The following is a 20,327-nucleotide window of genomic DNA, read 5'->3' as shown; positions in this document are numbered from 1 at the left end:
TAGACGGCCGGAATTCTCGTGCGAGGATCGCATTGGAATCCTCGGACTGACCAACCTTTGGATCTCCTATCCTGAGCGTGATAGCTGCATAGAAATACATCACGCTGTCACGTTCAGGTCAGGAGAGGTGCTGGGCCAGTCCGTGCACTGTGAATAAAAATAAAACTCCATATATCATGAAAAAAAGATGTAAAAATTACTTGAACCAAATAAAAAAAACTTTACAAGTCTTTAGACTGCATGAATGAAGAAAAAAAATGTGCCTGGTCAGCAACGGAGGCAAATGGCCCATGCCGAAACTGGTCAATGTGGCCTTTCCACAATAAGAATTTCATTGGAAATGTTATCACTTCCTGGTCCATTTACTGGGACGCAAAATACCTTCAGAATGAAAGCGTGTACAGCAGTTGTCAGGAGCGAAGCTGTGCAAGGGACCCTGGTCCCTCTATTCATACTATCCTAAACATTATGGTATATGCTAGTCATAAGCAATAACCTTCTAATGTGAGAACGGCATTTTATGATTTTATTGACTTAACCCCTTAGTGACAGCGCCCAATTTTTTTTAAATCTGACGAGTGTCACTTTATGTAGTAATAACTCTGAAAAGCTTGAACAAATCCCAGTGATTTTGAGATTGTTTTTTGTGACACATTATACTTTATGATAATGGTAAATTTAGGTAATTATGTTTTGTGTTTATTTATTAAAAAAATATCAAATTTGACAAAAATGTAAAAAATTTGCAATTTTCAAACTTTGAATGATTATCCCTTTAATCCAGATAGTCATACAACAGAAAATCATTAATAAATAACATTTCCCTCAAGCCTGCTTTACATCAGCACAATTTGTAAAATGCTATTGTATTTTGTTAGCATTTTAGGAGGTTTAAAATGTAGCAGCACTTTATCATTTTTTCATGGAAATGTCCCCAAAATTTTTTTGAGAGACCTATCCAGGTTTGAAGTCACTTTAGGGGTCCCATATATTGGAAAACCTCCAAAAGTGATACCATTTTAAAAACAGCACCCCCTGACATACTGAAAACTGCTGTCAGGTAGTTTAGTAACCCTTCAGGTGATTTTCAGGAATTAATGCAAAGTGACAAGACAGGAATGAAAAACTGTAATTTTACCACCTAAATGCCGCTAACTTCTGAACAGGTTACTGTAGCCGGCAGACTAAGGCCGCTATTTGAAACCAATAGAACGCTGGTCCAGCCGCACCCGTATAAATAAGTTTAAAAACTACATATCTCTATGGATATAGGGGTGCACGTCCTTACCAGGGGATCCATCCCGGTATCCAAGTCCAAATCAAATATAAAGGAGGGACAGCACCACAGCAGTTGTGAAGACGAAAAAATTACGTTTTTATTCCACCTCCTGCAACGTTTCGGTCCGCAGACCTTTTTCAAGCATGACATAAAAACACTCCAACCACCATTATATACCAATAATCCCGCCCCAGCAATTGACTCACAGCCAATGGGACGGTTCAATACAAACAGAACAGATATAAATTACATCAAAACCATGACAATACAGTTAAAATTCATAAACTATGCATAGCCCACCACATATAATCACCCCCCCAAAAGTTACAGCCTCCCTGATCGCTCTTTTAATATACAGCATCTCCAAAAAAGCCAAATATAAACTCCCCACGTTCTATTTGTGTACACCGGCGATCGCACCAATCCATTCAATGCGTCCACCCCTGCCATAGTAACAGGGCATGTCCATGATTACGCCGGTCCAATCACATCAACAGGAGTCCAGCCCAGCAGATAGACGTCATAACACCGGCATGCAACGCTCTCTCCAGCAGCCGCTCTTTAATGCGCATGTCCATGACGTCATCTTCCCTTCACTCCTCTGTGCACAAGTCACCATTCCGGATTACACACCCTTCCAGCGTCGGGAAACACAGCGCAGCTGCGCACATTATACAACCTTCCAGCGTCGGAAAAACAGCGCAACAGAGTACATTTCATGGGAATCTCCTCTAATGGCATCTCGAGATCCCAGATATGTAAATTGGTCTAACCCATAACTCAGGAGCTTCAAAATATTTCACCATTTCAGGTCCATAGGCAGGGAACAAACTCAACCACATCTCATGGACATGAAATGAGAAATCACATGTACAAGGAGAAACCAACATAGATCTATGCAATAGATAAAGGCTTAAAGGGACATACATTACCATAGAATTATGGTGTATAAACATATTCCAATGGAGATACATATACATATATATATAGTTAATCATAAACCATCAATAACATCATTATCCCCATATAGAGTCATCCATGGAAAAATTAAATGCATAATGTCCCCAATGGAGGGTAATTTCATAATACTGGGGCTATTCCAATACATATCATAAAACACTATATAACAGAGGTTAAAAACAAAATTACACCAGCAAGAAGCTACAATAGAGCACCAGAGCGTTTACAGAAGACAACCCTGTGGATAGTCGATATTTAAACCCCTAGGGGAGAGTGTATCCAACTCATATATCCACTTCAGCTCTTTTCTTTTAAGCAGAGAAATCCGATCCCCCCCACGTCTAAGCATTGGTACATCGTCAATAACACGATACCTAAGTTGATTAATTGAGTGTCCCAAGTCATGAAAATGTCGGGGTACTGGGAGGTCAATGAGTTTTTTTCTTATCGTACTTTTGTGTTTAGAAATTCTCGCTCTGACCTCCATTGTGGTCTCCCCTACATAGTAGAGGCCACAAGGGCAGCTCAAGACATAGACCACATAACTGCTTGTGCAAGTATACCGTTTATGTATAGCATATTTTTTCCCAGTATGGGGGTGATGAAATGATGCCCCCTTCAGAAGATTGTTGCAACTAGCACAGCCGAGACATGGGAAATTACCCATGCTCGGACGGCTCAAAGTGGTCTGTAGATCTCTCCTTGAACTACCCACATCAGAGGTCACCAACTTGTCCTTCAAACTCCTATTCCTCTTATACGAAAATAAAGGAGGAGATTGAAACTCATTGACATTCCCATGTCCCCTACTCAGTACCGACCAATGCCTCCGAATAATTTCTGAGATCCGTCCACTTTGATTATTAAAAGTTGTAACAAATGGAATCCTCCTTGCCAAAATAGGAGCCACCCTGGGGGTCAGGAGCTCATCCCTGTTTTTACTCAATGTTTTTAATTTAAATTTGTCCAAATCTCTCCTTGGATATCCTCTTATTAGAAATTTTTGACACATTTCATTCAGTCTAGTGTCTATTCTGGACTCATCAGAGACGATTCTCCTGACCCTCAGGAGCTGACTCCATGGCAAAGACTCCACCATTTTACGTGGATGTTCACTAGTAAAATATAACAGATTATTTCTGTCGGTCTGTTTAACAAATAGGTCAGTATATAACAGCCCCTCATGTTTGTAAACATTCGTATCGAGAAATTGTATACTTGTCTGGGAGCTCTCCATGGTGAAACCCAAGCCCGGATAGATGTTATTCAAAAAGGAGTGGAACCGCACAAGCTCATCATACCCTCCATCCCAAATTAGGAAAATGTCGTCGATGTAGCGCCGCCAGCCCCTGACATGACTCCAAAACGGTGACTTGTACACATGCTCGCCCTCCAGGACAGCCATATAGATATTAGCATAAGTGGGGGCCACGTTGGACCCCATGGCTGTCCCGCGGCGCTGAAGGAAAAATTCATCACCGAAGAGGAAAAAGTTCCTCCCCAGGATGAACTCCAACAGCGTCAGGGCGAACCGTGTACAGTCAGGAGCCATGTCGGAGCCGGCCAGCGCCACACCGACGGCAGATAATCCCCTCGTATGTTCAATGGATGTGTACAATGATGTCACATCAAATGACACTAACCATGTGGTCTCACTGACCTGTACACCCTGCAAGGATCTAATGAAATCACTTGTATCCTTAACATAGGATGGTGCTGCAATCGCAAATTTCCTCAGCAAGTGATCCAGAAAAATTGCTACTTTATTACAAAGGGACCCCCTACCCGATACAATCGGGCGACCAGGGGGTCTTTGTAGATCCTTATGTATCTTAGGCAGGGTGTACAGGACAGGAACCACTGGATGTTCTACTTTAAGATATTTAGCCAGTTTACCATCGATTAAACCGCTAATAAGCGCATCCTCAATAATCAAATCCAATTCCAATTTAAACCTCTGGGCTGGGTTCACCTGGAGCCTCTCATAGACATTCATGTCAGCAAGTTGTGATTTAATTTCCTCCACATAATATGTGGTATCCATCACCACCAAGGCTCCGCCCTTGTCGGCCGCCTTGATGGTGATGGATTTATTGTTCTTCAAGACATCAATCTCCCTACGCTCTGCATACGTTAGGTTTGGACGACCATTACCATAACCACTACCATTACCACCATGTTTAAGTCTGGCTACATCAGCCTTTACCAATTTACAGAAGGTCTCCACAACAGGATCCTGAACAGGAGGCACAAAATCACTTTTGTTGAAGAGACCTAATTCATCAAGGGAAAGCTGTGTCTTGGAATCTGGTGTCACCAACCTCTCCTTCTCTGAAAAAAATGCCGCTAATTTTAACCGTCTAAAGAACAAATACAAATCATTGTCAATGTTAAACCAATTCGCATTACTTGAAGGGCAAAACGAAAGCCCACCGAACTTTTTCCTCTTCGGTGATGAATTTTTCCTTCAGCGCCGCGGGACAGCCATGGGGTCCAACGTGGCCCCCACTTATGCTAATATCTATATGGCTGTCCTGGAGGGCGAGCATGTGTACAAGTCACCGTTTTGGAGTCATGTCAGGGGCTGGCGGCGCTACATCGACGACATTTTCCTAATTTGGGATGGAGGGTATGATGAGCTTGTGCGGTTCCACTCCTTTTTGAATAACATCTATCCGGGCTTGGGTTTCACCATGGAGAGCTCCCAGACAAGTATACAATTTCTCGATACGAATGTTTACAAACATGAGGGGCTGTTACATACTGACCTATTTGTTAAACAGACCGACAGAAATAATCTGTTATATTTTACTAGTGAACATCCACGTAAAATGGTGGAGTCTTTGCCATGGAGTCAGCTCCTGAGGGTCAGGAGAATCGTCTCTGATGAGTCCAGAATAGACACTAGACTGAATGAAATGTGTCAAAAATTTCTAATAAGAGGATATCCAAGGAGAGATTTGGACAAATTTAAATTAAAAACATTGAGTAAAAACAGGGATGAGCTCCTGACCCCCAGGGTGGCTCCTATTTTGGCAAGGAGGATTCCATTTGTTACAACTTTTAATAATCAAAGTGGACGGATCTCAGAAATTATTCGGAGGCATTGGTCGGTACTGAGTAGGGGACATGGGAATGTCAATGAGTTTCAATCTCCTCCTTTATTTTCGTATAAGAGGAATAGGAGTTTGAAGGACAAGTTGGTGACCTCTGATGTGGGTAGTTCAAGGAGAGATCTACAGACCACTTTGAGCCGTCCGAGCATGGGTAATTTCCCATGTCTCGGCTGTGCTAGTTGCAACAATCTTCTGAAGGGGGCATCATTTCATCACCCCCATACTGGGAAAAAATATGCTATACATAAACGGTATACTTGCACAAGCAGTTATGTGGTCTATGTCTTGAGCTGCCCTTGTGGCCTCTACTATGTAGGGGAGACCACAATGGAGGTCAGAGCGAGAATTTCTAAACACAAAAGTACGATAAGAAAAAAACTCATTGACCTCCCAGTACCCCGACATTTTCATGACTTGGGACACTCAATTAATCAACTTAGGTATCGTGTTATTGACGATGTACCAATGCTTAGACGTGGGGGGGATCGGATTTCTCTGCTTAAAAGAAAAGAGCTGAAGTGGATATATGAGTTGGATACACTCTCCCCTAGGGGTTTAAATATCGACTATCCACAGGGTTGTCTTCTGTAAACGCTCTGGTGCTCTATTGTAGCTTCTTGCTGGTGTAATTTTGTTTTTAACCTCTGTTATATAGTGTTTTATGATATGTATTGGAATAGCCCCAGTATTATGAAATTACCCTCCATTGGGGACATTATGCATTTAATTTTTCCATGGATGACTCTATATGGGGATAATGATGTTATTGATGGTTTATGATTAACTATATATATATGTATATGTATCTCCATTGGAATATGTTTATACACCATAATTCTATGGTAATGCATGTCCCTTTAAGCCTTTATCTATTGCATAGATCTATGTTGGTTTCTCCTTGTACATGTGATTTCTCATTTCAGGTCCATGAGATGTGGTTGAGTTTGTTCCCTGCCTATGGACCTGAAATGGTGAAATATTTTGAAGCTCCTGAGTTATGGGTTAGACCAATTTACATATCTGGGATCTCGAGATGCCATTAGAGGAGATTCCCATGAAATGTACTCTGTTGCGCTGTTTTTCCGACGCTGGAAGGTTGTATAATGTGCGCAGCTGCGCTGTGTTTCCCGACGCTGGAAGGGTGTGTAATCCGGAATGGTGACTTGTGCACAGAGGAGTGAAGGGAAGATGACGTCATGGACATGCGCATTAAAGAGCGGCTGCTGGAGAGAGCGTTGCATGCCGGTGTTATGACGTCTATCTGCTGGGCTGGACTCCTGTTGATGTGATTGGACCGGCGTAATCATGGACATGCCCTGTTACTATGGCAGGGGTGGACGCATTGAATGGATTGGTGCGATCGCCGGTGTACACAAATAGAACGTGGGGAGTTTATATTTGGCTTTTTTGGAGATGCTGTATATTAAAAGAGCGATCAGGGAGGCTGTAACTTTTGGGGGGGTGATTATATGTGGTGGGCTATGCATAGTTTATGAATTTTAACTGTATTGTCATGGTTTTGATGTAATTTATATCTGTTCTGTTTGTATTGAACCGTCCCATTGGCTGTGAGTCAATTGCTGGGGCGGGATTATTGGTATATAATGGTGGTTGGAGTGTTTTTATGTCATGCTTGAAAAAGGTCTGCGGACCGAAACGTTGCAGGAGGTGGAATAAAAACGTAATTTTTTCGTCTTCACAACTGCTGTGGTGCTGTCCCTCCTTTATATTTGATAAGGCCGCTATTTGGTCTTGAATTGCCATTGCAAACATCAGGACCACACAATCATGATCTCAGGGTGCTGATGGGGATAAAGAGGAAGCCCCCACACACCTTAACCATTTATATTCTATAGTCACTTGACAGCTGTATCTAAGGGGTTAAACAGACATGGACGATGCCAACACTGATCATGGCTGATGTAGCAAGTTGTCAGCTATAGTGTACAGCCGACAGCTGCTGGATTGTCACCTGTATGGGGAGGTTATTCTCATATCTCAGGTCAGTCAAAAGACGTATTGGCTGTCATTAAGGGGTGAAATGGGAGTAAACAGAAAGTATCACAACATATTAGAAGTGGTACATAGCACCCATCATGCTCCCCCTCCAATATATATTCCCATGTCCAAGATCCTATCCCAATATGTAGTGGGTGTAATAATAATAATATTAGCAAATACCTCCAATTAGAAATTAGCATAGTTTCGCTATGTCTCTTTCCTTATTGTGCAGGCATTGCAGGACCTTAGGTATCCATGGTTACATCCACTGATAAAGTGACAGTTCATTAGTTGCTAGTGGTCGTAACCATGGATACCCAGAAGTTCCTGCAAAATGCAATGCTCTTAATGTGCGCAATACCCATCCAGCGGTGGGCAGTGCTTGCCAGTTACAACACGCACAGCCCGCAGGCTCCCCCCATAACCGCACACGCACAGCCCGCAGGCTCCCCCCATAACCGCACACGCGCACACACACCCCCACAGGCTCCTCCATGACCACACCCCCTTCCCCACAGGCTCCCCCATGACCCCCTCCCCCCACAGGCTCCCCCATGACACCCCACAGCCTCCCCTATGACCATACACACACACACACACCCCACAGCCTCCCCTATGACCATACACACACACACACCCCACAGCCTCCCCTATGACCATACACACACACCCCCCCCACAGCCTCCCCTATGACCATACACACACACCCCCCCCACAGCCTCCCCTATGACCATACACACACACACACCCCACAGCCTCCCCTATGACCATACACACACACACACCCCACAGCCTCCCCTATGACCATACACACACACACACCCCACAGCCTCCCCTATGACCATACACACACACACACCCCACAGCCTCCCCTATGACCATACACACACCCCACAGCCTCCCCTATGACCATACACACACCCCACACCCTCCCCTATGACCATACACACACCCCACACCCTCCCCTATGACCATACACACACCCCACACCCTCCCCTATGACCATACACACACCCCACACCCTCCCCTATGACCATACACACACCCCACACCCTCCCCTATGACCATACACCCCCCCCCACAGCCTCCCCTATGACCATACACCCCCCCCCCCCACAGCCTCCCCTATGACCATACACACACCCCCCCGCAGCCTCCCCTATGACCATACACACACCCCCCCGCAGCCTCCCCTATGACCATACACACCCCCCCCCCCACAGCCTCCCCTATGACCATACACACACACACACCCCACAGCCTCCCCTATGACCATACACACACACACACCCCACAGCCTCCCCTATGACCATACACACACACACACCCCACAGCCTCCCCTATGACCATACACACACACCCCACAGCCTCCCCTATGACCATACACACACACCCCACAGCCTCCCCTATGACCATACACACACACACACCCCACAGCCTCCCCTATGACCATACACACACACCCCACAGCCTCCCCTATGACCATACACACACACACACACCCCACAGCCTCCCCTATGACCATACACACACACACACCCCACAGCCTCCCCTATGACCATACACACACACACACCCCACAGCCCCCCCCCCCTATGACCATACACACACACACACACCCCACAGCCTCCCCTATGACCACACACACACAACCTACATACAATACACACGGCCCACTGGTGCCCGCTGCTATACATACACAGCCCGCAGGGTCACGGGTGACAGATGCATCCTGCTGACAAGTGTCACTATGGCCCCCTGTGTTCAGGAGGCCTCGTCCTCACCTTGCTCATGACCTCCTTCTTCTCCTTCACCCTCTCGGGCCGGTCTCCTTCCTCCTGCTCCCCTCGCTTCTCCCTGGGCTTCGTGTTCTCCTTGTCTTCCTTCATGGTTCTCTTCGTGCAGGCGGACACCAGCGCTGACGGCCACAACTACCTAGTAACTGACTCCAGCGCTGCACTTCTCAGTCTCCTGCCGCGTCCTGTGATTGGACGAGCACCGCGTCACGTGACCAGCAGCAGTAGCACCATCCAGCCGCCACATTGGGCGTGGAATCACCTAACACATACTAACCGATACCAATGGCGAAATCCCGAGCCTTCCTCTGTGGACACCGGAGGCCGGAGCACCGTGCGCTTCTCGCTTGGCCGCACAACTTGTTTCTACGCATAGGTTACCTATCATCTGTAGTAACTTTTCCCTTCAAAACATGGCTGCGCACTGACGTCATCTGTTGCTGTGCATTCACCTTTTTTTTCTCTAGCGATGTCAAGTCTCGCGAAAATGTCGCGAGATTTTGTTACTCATTGACTTCCGGTATTCAGGCGCCATTGTTGACATGGTCAAATATTTTATTTTCTCCATTTTACACAAAATAATACCCTATCAATAAATTGACATCAACCATAGACACCGAGTGAAAATATAGCGGTTTATAGTCATCATTCTTTCATTTGTTAGCGACACTGCCAGTAACAAATATGGCGGCCATGTGTGACAGTATTAGCGCAGAGCATGCTGGGCGAGCGCTGTGACCCTGAGCTGCTGTCGGGTCTGTGGTGCAGTCAGAGATTCTCCCTGGAGAAGCGGCGCCATGTGGTATGAGATCCTGCCCGGGGTGGCGCTGATGGCCGGCTGCCTCATGGTGCCCGGGCTGTCCACCATATATATTAACCGCTTGACTAACGGGGGCAAGGTGAGTGCTGGGCACAGGTCACACCGGCCGGCGGCGGCTGTATTATTATATACTATATGTTCTATAGTCTTATCCTATTACTGACGAGCAGTGACGGTTTTCTCACCGCAGAGGTGGCATCTGTACAGTGAGGTTTCTCTGGAGAGAATCCGGCACATAACTCATCTGTCGCCACCTATTCTGAGAGCAGCAGGATGTAGAGACAGAGACCCTGATTCCAGCAATGTGTCACTGAGCGGCTTGCTGCAGTTGTGATAATATTCCTGTTTTCTCTGCAGATGTAGCAGTGCTCTGGACAGGTGACAGCATACAGATCTGTGCGGGTCCCAAGTTGGAACATTTATCCTTGTTAATCTGCGTAGAGAATACAATAGTGGTCGGGCGTCCCACCTGTTCTCATCTTGTAACCAGGTTACACGTTGCTGTTGATCGGTGCAGGTCCTAGCGATGTGACCGCCACTGATCAACAAGTCATCACTTTTTTTTTCTTAATCAGGCAACACCTCTTAACTAGTGTCTGTCCTGGTGACAGGGTCTTGTTAGATTGGTTGTCCAGGCTTGGGGTGCAAGTCTGCAGTCACTTTCTGTGACTGCAGACTTGTAAATCTTCAGGACTTGCTGGGGGCAGGGGGGCTTGTGACTGCAGTCATGTGGCCTTGCTCAGCGCAAGTGAATTGAGCGAGGCCGGATACAGTCTAGTTGGAATGTGTCTGGAAATACACAAATCACATGACTGCCCAACACCAGCACTGTAGACTTGCACCCCAAGCCTGGCCAACCCCTTTAAGGCCTTTTTCAGTGAGGACATCTGTAGGTGGCTTTTCCTACTAGGTGTACCACTGTCAGCTGTGTAGGGTAGGTATTGTACACCGATTCCCTTTAATTTCAGTCATCTCCTTATGGTTATATTCCCCGGGCGGCTAGCACCTGCTGCCTTATCCTTACTACCATTAGGCAATGTTCACATGGATTTTCTATTAAGTGTTCAAAAACTACATGTTTTTCAAGTGGAGGCTGCTTAAGAAAATGCTGCGTTTTTTTAAGTCTTTTTCTTTTTGTTTTCTAAAACTTTTTGTGTTTTTTCCTCCTCTTGATTGGACTGTGCCTAGTTTGGTGCAGATCTCCTTAAAAGAAGTGACTGTTTTTTGTTTGTTCTTGGTTTTTTGTTTTTGTTTTTTACCAGGTGTTTTTAGAAACTTTTCAGTTAAAAAAATAATAATTCAAAGCTCCTCTTTTCTCAAAGGAATTAAAACAGTTTTTCAAGTATTTTTTTTTCGTAGAGGGTCTTGGAGCAGCTCTGCAAAAAAAAATTAAAAAAATTTGTGTACACCTCCTCAGACAATTTGATTGGTCACGAGATGATTTCTCCCCTCTGCAGGCTGATCTATAAACGACCTTCTCCCCCTCCCTGCTGCTGTCTCTTCAGCCCCATACACACATCCCAGCGTATCGTTCTTAGCCATTTTTCTTCTTGTTCGCATATTACAAAGGTATTTAATTTATTGTAGTCTGCGCCGTCTTACAGACATTTCAGATTTTGATCCGATTTCTGGATCAAACTTAACCATTCAGTGAATCTGTTCAGAAAAAAAACTGCACACGGAGCCATCCGAGTTGCGTCTGTGTAATGTCTGTTTTTCATTGGCTAATACTAGAAGAAACTTGGAAAGCCATTTTGGTTTTTTGCCTCCATTCAATAAGAATAAGGCTATGTGCACACATCCGGAATTGCAGTGGAAATTTCCACGGCAATTCTGCAACTCCCTGCTGTGGGTATAACGCATGCAGAATTGGCATGCGTATTCCCGCTAAACACTAGCGTTTTGCAAGCGTAATTAGCTTGCAGAATGCTAGCGTTTTCCAAGCGATCTGTAGCATTGCTGGGAAAACTGATTGACAGGTTGGTCACACTTGTCAAACGTAGTGTTTGACAAGTGTAACCAACTTTTTACTATTGATGCTGCCTATGCAGCATCAATAGTAAAAGATCTAATGTTAAAAATAATTTAAAAAAAATCGTGATATTCTCACCTTCCGGCATCCCCCACAGCCTTCCCGCTCCTCGCGATGCTCCCGTTCCCAATAATGCCTTGCGACAATTACCTGTGATGACGTGCTGTCTCGCGTGATGCTACGTCATCTGGGGTCATTGCTGCGAGGCATTACTGGGAACGGGAGCATCGCGAGGAGCGGGAAGGCTGTGGGGGATGCCGGAAGGTGAGAATATCACGAATTTTTAAATTATTTTTAACGTTAGATCTTTTTATTATTGATGCTGTATAGGCAGCATCAATAGTAAAAAGTTGGTCACACTTGTCAAACACTATGTTTGACAAGTGTGACCAACCTGTCAATCAGTTTTCCAAGCGATGCTACAGATCGCTTGGAAAATGCTAGCATTCTGCAAGCTAATTACGCTTGCAAAACGCTAGTGTTAAGCGGGAATACGCATGCCAATTCTGCATGCGTTATACCCACAGCAGGGAGTTGCAGAATTGCCGCGGCAATTCTGCAACGTGTGCACTTAGCCTAAGTGATACATAGATGTATTTACTATTTCACATTAGTATTTATAAATATCTATATAACACTTGCTTTTGCAAGTTGACCTACCTGGGGGCGGGGAGGGTTGATTCTCTAAACCATAAGAGAATTAATCATGCTTGCTCTTACCCTCCTGGATCCATTGCACGCTGCTCTATGATCTGCACTAGGCTTCGATCTCATCCTTAATCAACCAGCCACTTGACCCCTGCTTGTAATGGGTTACAGCAGTCAGATAAACCTGAACCAGATGTCATTGGATGTATTTCTTCTGACACACAGCTCTACGTTATCTAAGCGTTGCAGCCAATTATTAGTGGCAGCAATTCTGTGCAGACCACAGAGCCTCTTGCGCTGGATCCAGTAAGGTGACAGCAGGAGATTATGATTTGTTGTTTTTATATCTATACAAGCCCCACATAATTAATAATATTTTTTTTTTCTTCTCGCCCCTAACAACCCCTTAAAATATGTATTTATCAAGTAATTAAAAAAACAGCGTGTGTGATGGTGAGTAGAAATCTAATGCTACATTCATATTTGCGTTGTGCGCCACAGCGTCGGACGCTGCAGTGTCGCCGCATGCGTCATGCGCCCCTATATTTAACATGGGGGCGCATGGACATGCGTTGCGTTGCGTTTTGGGACGCATGCGTCCTTTTTGGCGCAAGCGTCATGGCGCAGAGGACGCAGCATGCTGCATTTTTTTGCGTTCAAAAATAGAACGCATGCGTCGCAAAACGCAGCGTTGTGCATGCGTTGTTCCTGCGTTGAGCGTTGCATCGCCGACGCTGCGTCGCACAACGCAAATGTGAACGTAGCGTAATTCATGCAGGTTTGGTATATTCTCCAATGTGGATGGAGCTATAGTTTTACATTCTGAAGTGTCCTAGTCAGGGCACGGAGTAAGATGGAGATCACGTGGTTACAATTTCTATAATGCAGGTGTTAGAATATTTCCTATATTAAAGGTACAGGTAAGACATTTCTCATGTGTCACTTATTTAATGTGTCGCCGTACACAGGACAAGCGGATTGCCCGGCTCCCCTACCAGTGGTATCTTTTACAAAGAGACAAGAGGGTTTCTGGGGAGCAGCGTTACTATAAATCAAAAGTAAGTAATAGTCTAACTCGGCTGTAAGATGACTTTACGTGGAATATTGGTGATAATGGCCCGCATTACTTTGCAGAATTAACTTGGGATGTGTTTTTCAGTCGACGTGCTGGAGTAGATTTTTTATTCAATTTTTTTTGGTGCCACCAAAAGTTCAACTTGAGTCAATTTCATGTAGTTATAAATCAGCTGAGAGGAGTTGAGAGAAAAAGGAAGATGAGCGTAATAAACTCTCCTATCAGAATGAGATCACTGATGGATTCTCCTTAAATCATTCTGCAGCCAGCAAAAAACTGTTCAGCACAGGAGCTATAAAAGGCAAACTGCAAGATGTTGTGTGAAATCCAATTGCATCAAATGATTTTTATTAAAAAAAAAAAAAAAAAATGTAAATGTTAAAAAAAAACAAACAAAAGTATTGTCTTTATCCTCTAATGCGCAGGTACTGGGAGGAGAGCTGGTTATAGTAGTTTCTATCCATGTGTTTTGCAAATGGATCGACTGTGACGGTGTCCCGGGACTAGATCTAAATGTTGCAGTTATGATGGGCTGCTTCTTAAAGCTGATGAAATAATAAAATATCATCACTGGAGGAGAGCTACGGTCTTCTAGAATTATGCCCATAAGACATGACTTCTCGGTTGGGGGGCTAGGGGCCACCAACACTTTATACCAGCACACACTCTTCCCCTTCTCCCATTGATTTAATCTGAGCTGACCTGACTTTTATGTTCATGGCACAATCGCATGTCAGTTATTCACATACCAGTGTTATCCGAGTTTTTTTTCCACTGTTTGCAATCATACCATTGGCAGTACATGTTCACATGTCCACGTTTTTTTCTTCGGAGTGCAAAATCACTGAAACATTTCCAATATTGATTCAAGTGTTGGATCAAAATACATAATGAACGTCTATGGTCAGTGTAATCAGATGGCGTCTGTGTGCTGTATGTTTTTCACTCGTAGAAGGTGGAGAATTTCCCCCCCCCCCCCCCCAATCAGAGAAAAAAACAAACTGATGAAACTGTCCATTTTTCTCATGCATTAAAAAAGCTGATGACGTACTTGTTAAACATCATTTTCGATTTCAAACAAAAAAAAAAAAACTTTAAGCGTCAAGGTGCACCAAAATTCAGGCTGGCTATTTTATTTTAAAATAAATTAAATACATATATATTATAGAGGGAGATGTAGATACATAGTAGACTTTAGAAATCTGTTGAAATGGGATTGTGGTTTAAGGTACCTTGACACTAAGCGACTTTACAATGATATCGCAGCGTCCTGCGACGTTGCAGCGTCCTGGATAGCGATATCGTTGTGTTTGACACGCAGCAGCGATCTGGATCCCGCTGTGAGATCGCTGGTCGTTGCTGAAAGTCCAGAACTTTATTTCGTCGCTGGATCTCCCGCTGACATCGCTGAATCGGTGTGTGTGACACCGATCCAGCGATGTCTTCACTGGTAACCAGGGTAAACATCGGGTTACTAAGCGCAGGGCCGCGCTTAGTAACCCAATGTTTACCCTGGTTACCATTGTAAATGTAAAAAAAAAAAACACATACTCACATTCCGGTGCCCGGCGTCCGCTTCCCTGCACTCCTCCTGCATCCTGTGTAAGTGCCGGCCATAAAGCAGAGCGGTGACGTCACCGCTCTGCTCTGTGGGAGATGCCGGAGATGTTCGGCGCGGCCCTGGTGATAATGTGTGCAAACTGTAAAGCGCTGCGGAATATGTTGGCGCTATATAAAAAAAAATATTATTAACCATTTTGTTTTTCCATTTTTTCTTTTTTTCTTCAGGGCCTGGAGAATATCGACTGAGATGACCTGTTAACCATGGATATCTTATATCTGCTTCCAATAAAATGTATATACACGAGAAACCTCTTCCAAGTTTCCCGCTGATTTCTTATGGGCCCGTATTTATTACATGTAATAATAAAATGTTTCCGTCATCCATTCCTCCCCGCCCTCTTAGCTGTTCTTGATGATTGGCTTATAAGGCCGGAGGGCTACATGGTGGTCTGGTGACAGGACACCAATTCTCAGTTGTGTTTCTGAAATGGTTTATGTGATCTGACTGTCCAACAATCAATCAGGGTTGGACTTTTTGGGACTGCTGTAACGTGACCCCATTTACAGTCATTAGGTGTCGGTGTAACACCCCGAGATAGATAATAAATATAGACATTAATAAATATATAGACGTTGATAGTGATAGTTTAAAGTGACATTTATTAAAAAACACACACACACACACACACACACACACACACACACACACACACACACACACACACACACACACACACACACACACACACACCACAGACCAAAAGTTTGGACACACCTCATTTAAAGATTTTTTTCCATCATACATGACGGCACCACGAGAGAGGGGATCCACCCATCAAGGACAGGAAACCTTCAAGATAAAAGGGGCGGCTCCTCTCTCCACATCAGTTGGTTTCCTGTCCTTGACGGGGAACCCTCAAGATGCAAGACGTCTGAAGATAGAAGAGGATGCCTGGGTCGGGTGGATTTGGGCGGGCGCTGGTCTGCTGCACCAGGTACCCATAGTCGCCTCGGGGGTCAATGTATACCATGCCCCCCCTGAGCGAAGCATGGCCACAGCCCGCGAGGTGAACGCCCGGGTGAAAATTATCCACGGGGACCGCAGGTGGCGCTCTCCCCCTGTTGATTTTAAAATCCTGTTGTCCACGGGGGTCACCTTATGGTGCCCCCCCTGTTGACTACTGGTGGCCATGCAGCCCGTGAGGCACATCGGTGCCCGGGCTAAGTAAGTCTCCTCGGAGGTTGGGGCCCTCCCTGTTGAGTTTCATAGCAGGTCTCCCCCCTTCCCCCTCCTCCCTGACGGTACCTGAGGCAGAGCGGTTTGGAGCGGTGTCCGGAGAGTGGGGAGTGAAGAAGTAACGGCGCTGCCTGACGTCTGTGGCGTGGACACTCCTGGAAGTCTCCCTCCAGCCAGCACCAGGTATCCGGGAATGGAGGTACGTGCGGCGGCAGCATGCAGAACGTTTAATGTGGGCAGAAGGGCAGGGGGACCAGAATCTTCGGCGCGCACCGGAAGTAAAGGCCGGGTGTGCGCCCGGAAGTGAATGAGCGTGCACCGGAAATAATAGCCGTGTGCACGCGTGGGACCCGGCGGCAGCACTCGGAGGCAGGATCAGCCAGGTGAATGGAGCGCGCACCGGAGGTGGTTGCCGGGTGCGCGCTCTGGCATCACTTTACTGCGCAAGCGTCGCGCAGGGCAGCGGACAATGGCAGGATCAGCCAGGTAGATGGTGGCTCTAATAGCGCGCACCGGAAGTGGTTGCCTGGTGCGCGCTCTGATATGATCATACAGCGCAGGCATTGCGCTTGCGGCTGCAGGATCAACCAGGTGTCTGATTGCTTATAGGAGCACCGGAAGTGGTGCAGGCACGATCAGCCAGGTAATCATTCGTGACAGGTGCGGAAATACACCTGATCACTGAAGCGACCAGTAAAGGCAGGATCAACCAGGTGATCCATTAAAAAAAAAAAAAAGGAATCTATTTAAACGAGCCAGAAATGCTGCCCTGTGTCACTAAACCAGGCCAGGTTGAAGGTGACTGCTCTTGCTGCGGGGTGGTGTGTATAATGGAGAGTTTTTCACCAGAGCATTTGATGCCACAGCAAGAGGTGCAGGAGAGGCGGTCTCGCTCAAGCGAAAAGAGCCAGATCCGCCATGGCAGCAGCAGAAGCCGCTCGGACAGTGTACGGACGGATCGTCATACCAAGGAGGGGTCCCTAGTCTCATTGGGAGACACGGAGAAAACCAGCCAACCTCCGGATCCGGTACCCGTACTTTGAAAGCGTCCGAGTGGTGAGTGAACTGCGAGAAAGTCCAGCACGCTAATGTCTGTTCTTTTCTCATCTCCGTCTCTCCCCTCTTTTCTTACATACGTTGTGGGGTGGAGTATAGGAGGTCCCCAAAAAGTATAAGGGAAAAACTAAAAATAAGGAGTGTCCCTTATGTAAAAAGCCTTTAAAGACATCTTGGGGTAAAAGACTGTGTCAGGAGTGTATCAACCAGACTGTGGCGGAGGAAACACCCTCCTTTATGAACAGCCTAAGATCTCTGATTCAGTCCGAAGTCTCTAGGTCCGTAAAAGCATTAGACAGCTGACACAGATGCCAGATCTAGGGACAGATCCAGCCCTTCAGTAGGATCCCAAAGAGATTCCTCGGGGTCAGAGCAGGATTCAGATACGGCCCGCTGCTCTGACAGTAGCTCAGAGGAGGAAGACACTTTTCCAGCAGAGGCTACGGATAAGCTTATTAAAGCGGTTCGCTCTACCATGGGGCTGGTAGATGAGAAGGCCAAAAAGACAGCCCAAGAACTTATGTTCAGTGGTCTACAAAAGAAAAAACGGAGGTCATTCCCTGTTAATGAACAGCTACAAGAACTGATTAAAAGGGAATGGAAAAAGCCAGAAAAAAGGTCCCAAATAACCACCTCCCTAAAAAGAAGGTATCCTTTTGAAGAGGATGCGTCCTCATCTTGGGACAGAGCCCAAAAATTGATGTGGCGGTCTCAAAAGTTGCCAGGAAGTCCTCCCTGCCGTTCGAGGACCTAGGTTCTCTAAAAGAACCTCTGGAAAGGAAGGTGGACAGCTCTCTGAAGACAGCTTGGGAAGCCTCAGCAGGAGCACTAAGGCCAGCTGTCGCGGCCACTTGTGTAGCCAGATCCCTTAAAATCTGGATAGACAACCTGGAGGAACAGGTAGAGCAAAAAGTTCCCAGGGAAGCTATTCTAGAGTCAATACCAACCATGAGAGCAGCGGCTGTATTTCTAGCTGAAGCATCAGCAGACTCGGCTAGGCTGGCAGCAAAATCAGCAGCGTTAGCCAACACAGGATGCCGTGCCGTATGGCTTAAATGCTGTCCGGGAGATACTCAGGCTAAAATGAAGCTTTGCTCTTCGCATTGCGAGGGGAACTTCCTGTTTGGACCGGCATTAGACGAGGGGTTGGAGAAAGCCGGGGATAAAAAGAACAACTTTCCGAAACAGCCATTTCAGCCCTTTCGTCGCTCCTTTTGGAGAGGCCAAAAATTCTGAAGGCAGCAGTACAGAGACCGAGACAGGAGCAACCTGGACAAGCGACCCAGGGGAGGAAAGGGCTTCTTTTCCCGTCTCCCATGACAGCACACCTGAGAGAGGGATCCGCCCAGTCAGGACAGGAAACCTACTGAAATAAAAGGGCAGTACCTCTCCCTCGCTTCAGTTGGGTTTCCTGTCCTGATGGGAACCCTTGTGCTGAAAGACGGCAGTTTCTTTTTTTGATAGAAGATCCACTTACCCGCTCCTGTCCCGGCACTGGAAGCACAGGCAGGACGCCTGTATGTCGGCCTTAAGGAGACGGTAGCGCCGTTCGCAGATCCCGTGGGGCTCTTGCGCACATGCGGGCGTCGGTCCAGCACAGTCCGGACTCCTGGGGCCGGTCTTTGTCTTCCACGCCGCTCTCTCCCCCTCAGCTGGGCGACTTCCGGGCGCGCGGCTGGCGTTGCGCGCAAGGTACGCTGGGAGTGGGCGTGCCCGCGTGACGTCAGACCTGCGCGCCGGATCCAAGATGGCGGCGCCCATGAAAAAAAAACAAAAAAAATGCCGGTAACGCTGCAGGCTTCCCGGCGGTGTTCAGAGGGAGAAAAATAGCTTAATGGTCACCGGAAGAGGTGGAGAGCACGGAGGAGGACCCTTTATTAAGGGTAAATCAACGCTGAAACGACGCTCATTTCCATACAGCTATTCCAGAGATGGAGGATCGTATGGAGCTTCAGCAGCAGCAAGAGCCCCTTTCAGGTGATACACCTGACCACCAGCGTACTAAAATGGATAGCCGCTCGAGTGGAAGGAGTGGCAATCGTCCTGGTCGGTCGTCTCAGGATTCCTCTACCTCCAGGAGAAACATTCCCCGTGCTCCTAGTCCGCCTCGGAATCTGGTACCGTTTGTGGTCAGCGGGTGGTGAGTGATCTTCGTGAATGTCACCCTGGTGGTAATGGGCTACATTTTCTGTTTACTTGGCAGGCGCCGAGGAAGGCTAGCTCCAAGACAAAGAATAAGGAATGTGCCCTCTGTAGAGTTCCGTTGGCAGTCCAGTGGCAGAAAAATCTTTGTGTAGATTGTATCCAAAAGACCATCCAGGAAGAGACCCCTGACTTTGCCTCTAGTCTTAGGGCAATAATTAGAGCAGAAGTAGAAGGCTCTGTTAAAGCGGCCCTTAAGAAAAAGGGTAGTAGAGACCCAGAACCAGTTTCTGTATCCGAGGTTTCTCATTCTGATGAGGAATGTCAGGAGGAACCATTGTCTCCCTGTTCCTCCTCCTATAGGTCCTCTGGCTCCTCTTCAGATAGTGATGTTGGGGGCTGTCCGTGTTTTCTTACCGAGAACATGGACAAGTTGGTTAAAGCCGTTAGAGCTTCAATGGGCCTAAAAGATGAGAAAACAACCAAATCTCTGGAGGACATTATGTTCGGGGGTTTGGAGGAAAAAAGAAAACGTACGTTTCCTGTTAACTCCAAAGTAAAGGCCCTTATAGAGAAAGAATGGAGAAAGCCGGAGAAATCGG

General features: G+C 46.4%; 2 protein-coding genes across 3 annotated transcripts in view; one reads left to right on the top strand and one right to left on the bottom strand.

Annotated features, from left to right (window-relative positions):
* Positions 1-9,626, bottom strand: part of UPF3B (UPF3B regulator of nonsense mediated mRNA decay) — a 36,899-nt gene extending 27,273 nt beyond the window's left edge. The window contains exons 1-2 of one of the 2 annotated variants that reach the window (XM_077285173.1): positions 9,430-9,626; positions 9,141-9,337 (exon numbers count right to left, since the gene is read on the bottom strand). In XM_077285173.1, coding sequence (XP_077141288.1) covers positions 9,141-9,245 — 105 coding nt within the window. In that variant the 5' untranslated portion in view covers positions 9,246-9,337; positions 9,430-9,626. Of the gene's footprint in view, positions 1-9,140 lie in introns of both variants that reach the window. The other variant, XM_077285174.1, reaches the window with a different exon arrangement.
* Positions 9,627-9,863: 237 nt separating this feature from the next.
* Positions 9,864-15,598, top strand: NDUFA1 (NADH:ubiquinone oxidoreductase subunit A1). The gene is made up of 3 exons (XM_077285175.1): positions 9,864-10,051; positions 13,621-13,710; positions 15,516-15,598. The coding sequence occupies exons 1-3, from the start codon at positions 9,950-9,952 to the stop codon at positions 15,534-15,536; spliced, it is 213 nt and encodes a 70-aa protein (XP_077141290.1). The 5' UTR covers positions 9,864-9,949; the 3' UTR covers positions 15,537-15,598.
* Positions 15,599-20,327: the final 4,729 nt, after the last annotated feature.

The sequence above is a fragment of the Ranitomeya variabilis genome, chromosome 2, assembly GCF_051348905.1.
Source record: "Ranitomeya variabilis isolate aRanVar5 chromosome 2, aRanVar5.hap1, whole genome shotgun sequence".
Taxonomy (NCBI): domain Eukaryota; kingdom Metazoa; phylum Chordata; class Amphibia; order Anura; family Dendrobatidae; genus Ranitomeya; species Ranitomeya variabilis.
This window is presented reverse-complemented; position numbering and strand designations above follow the sequence as displayed.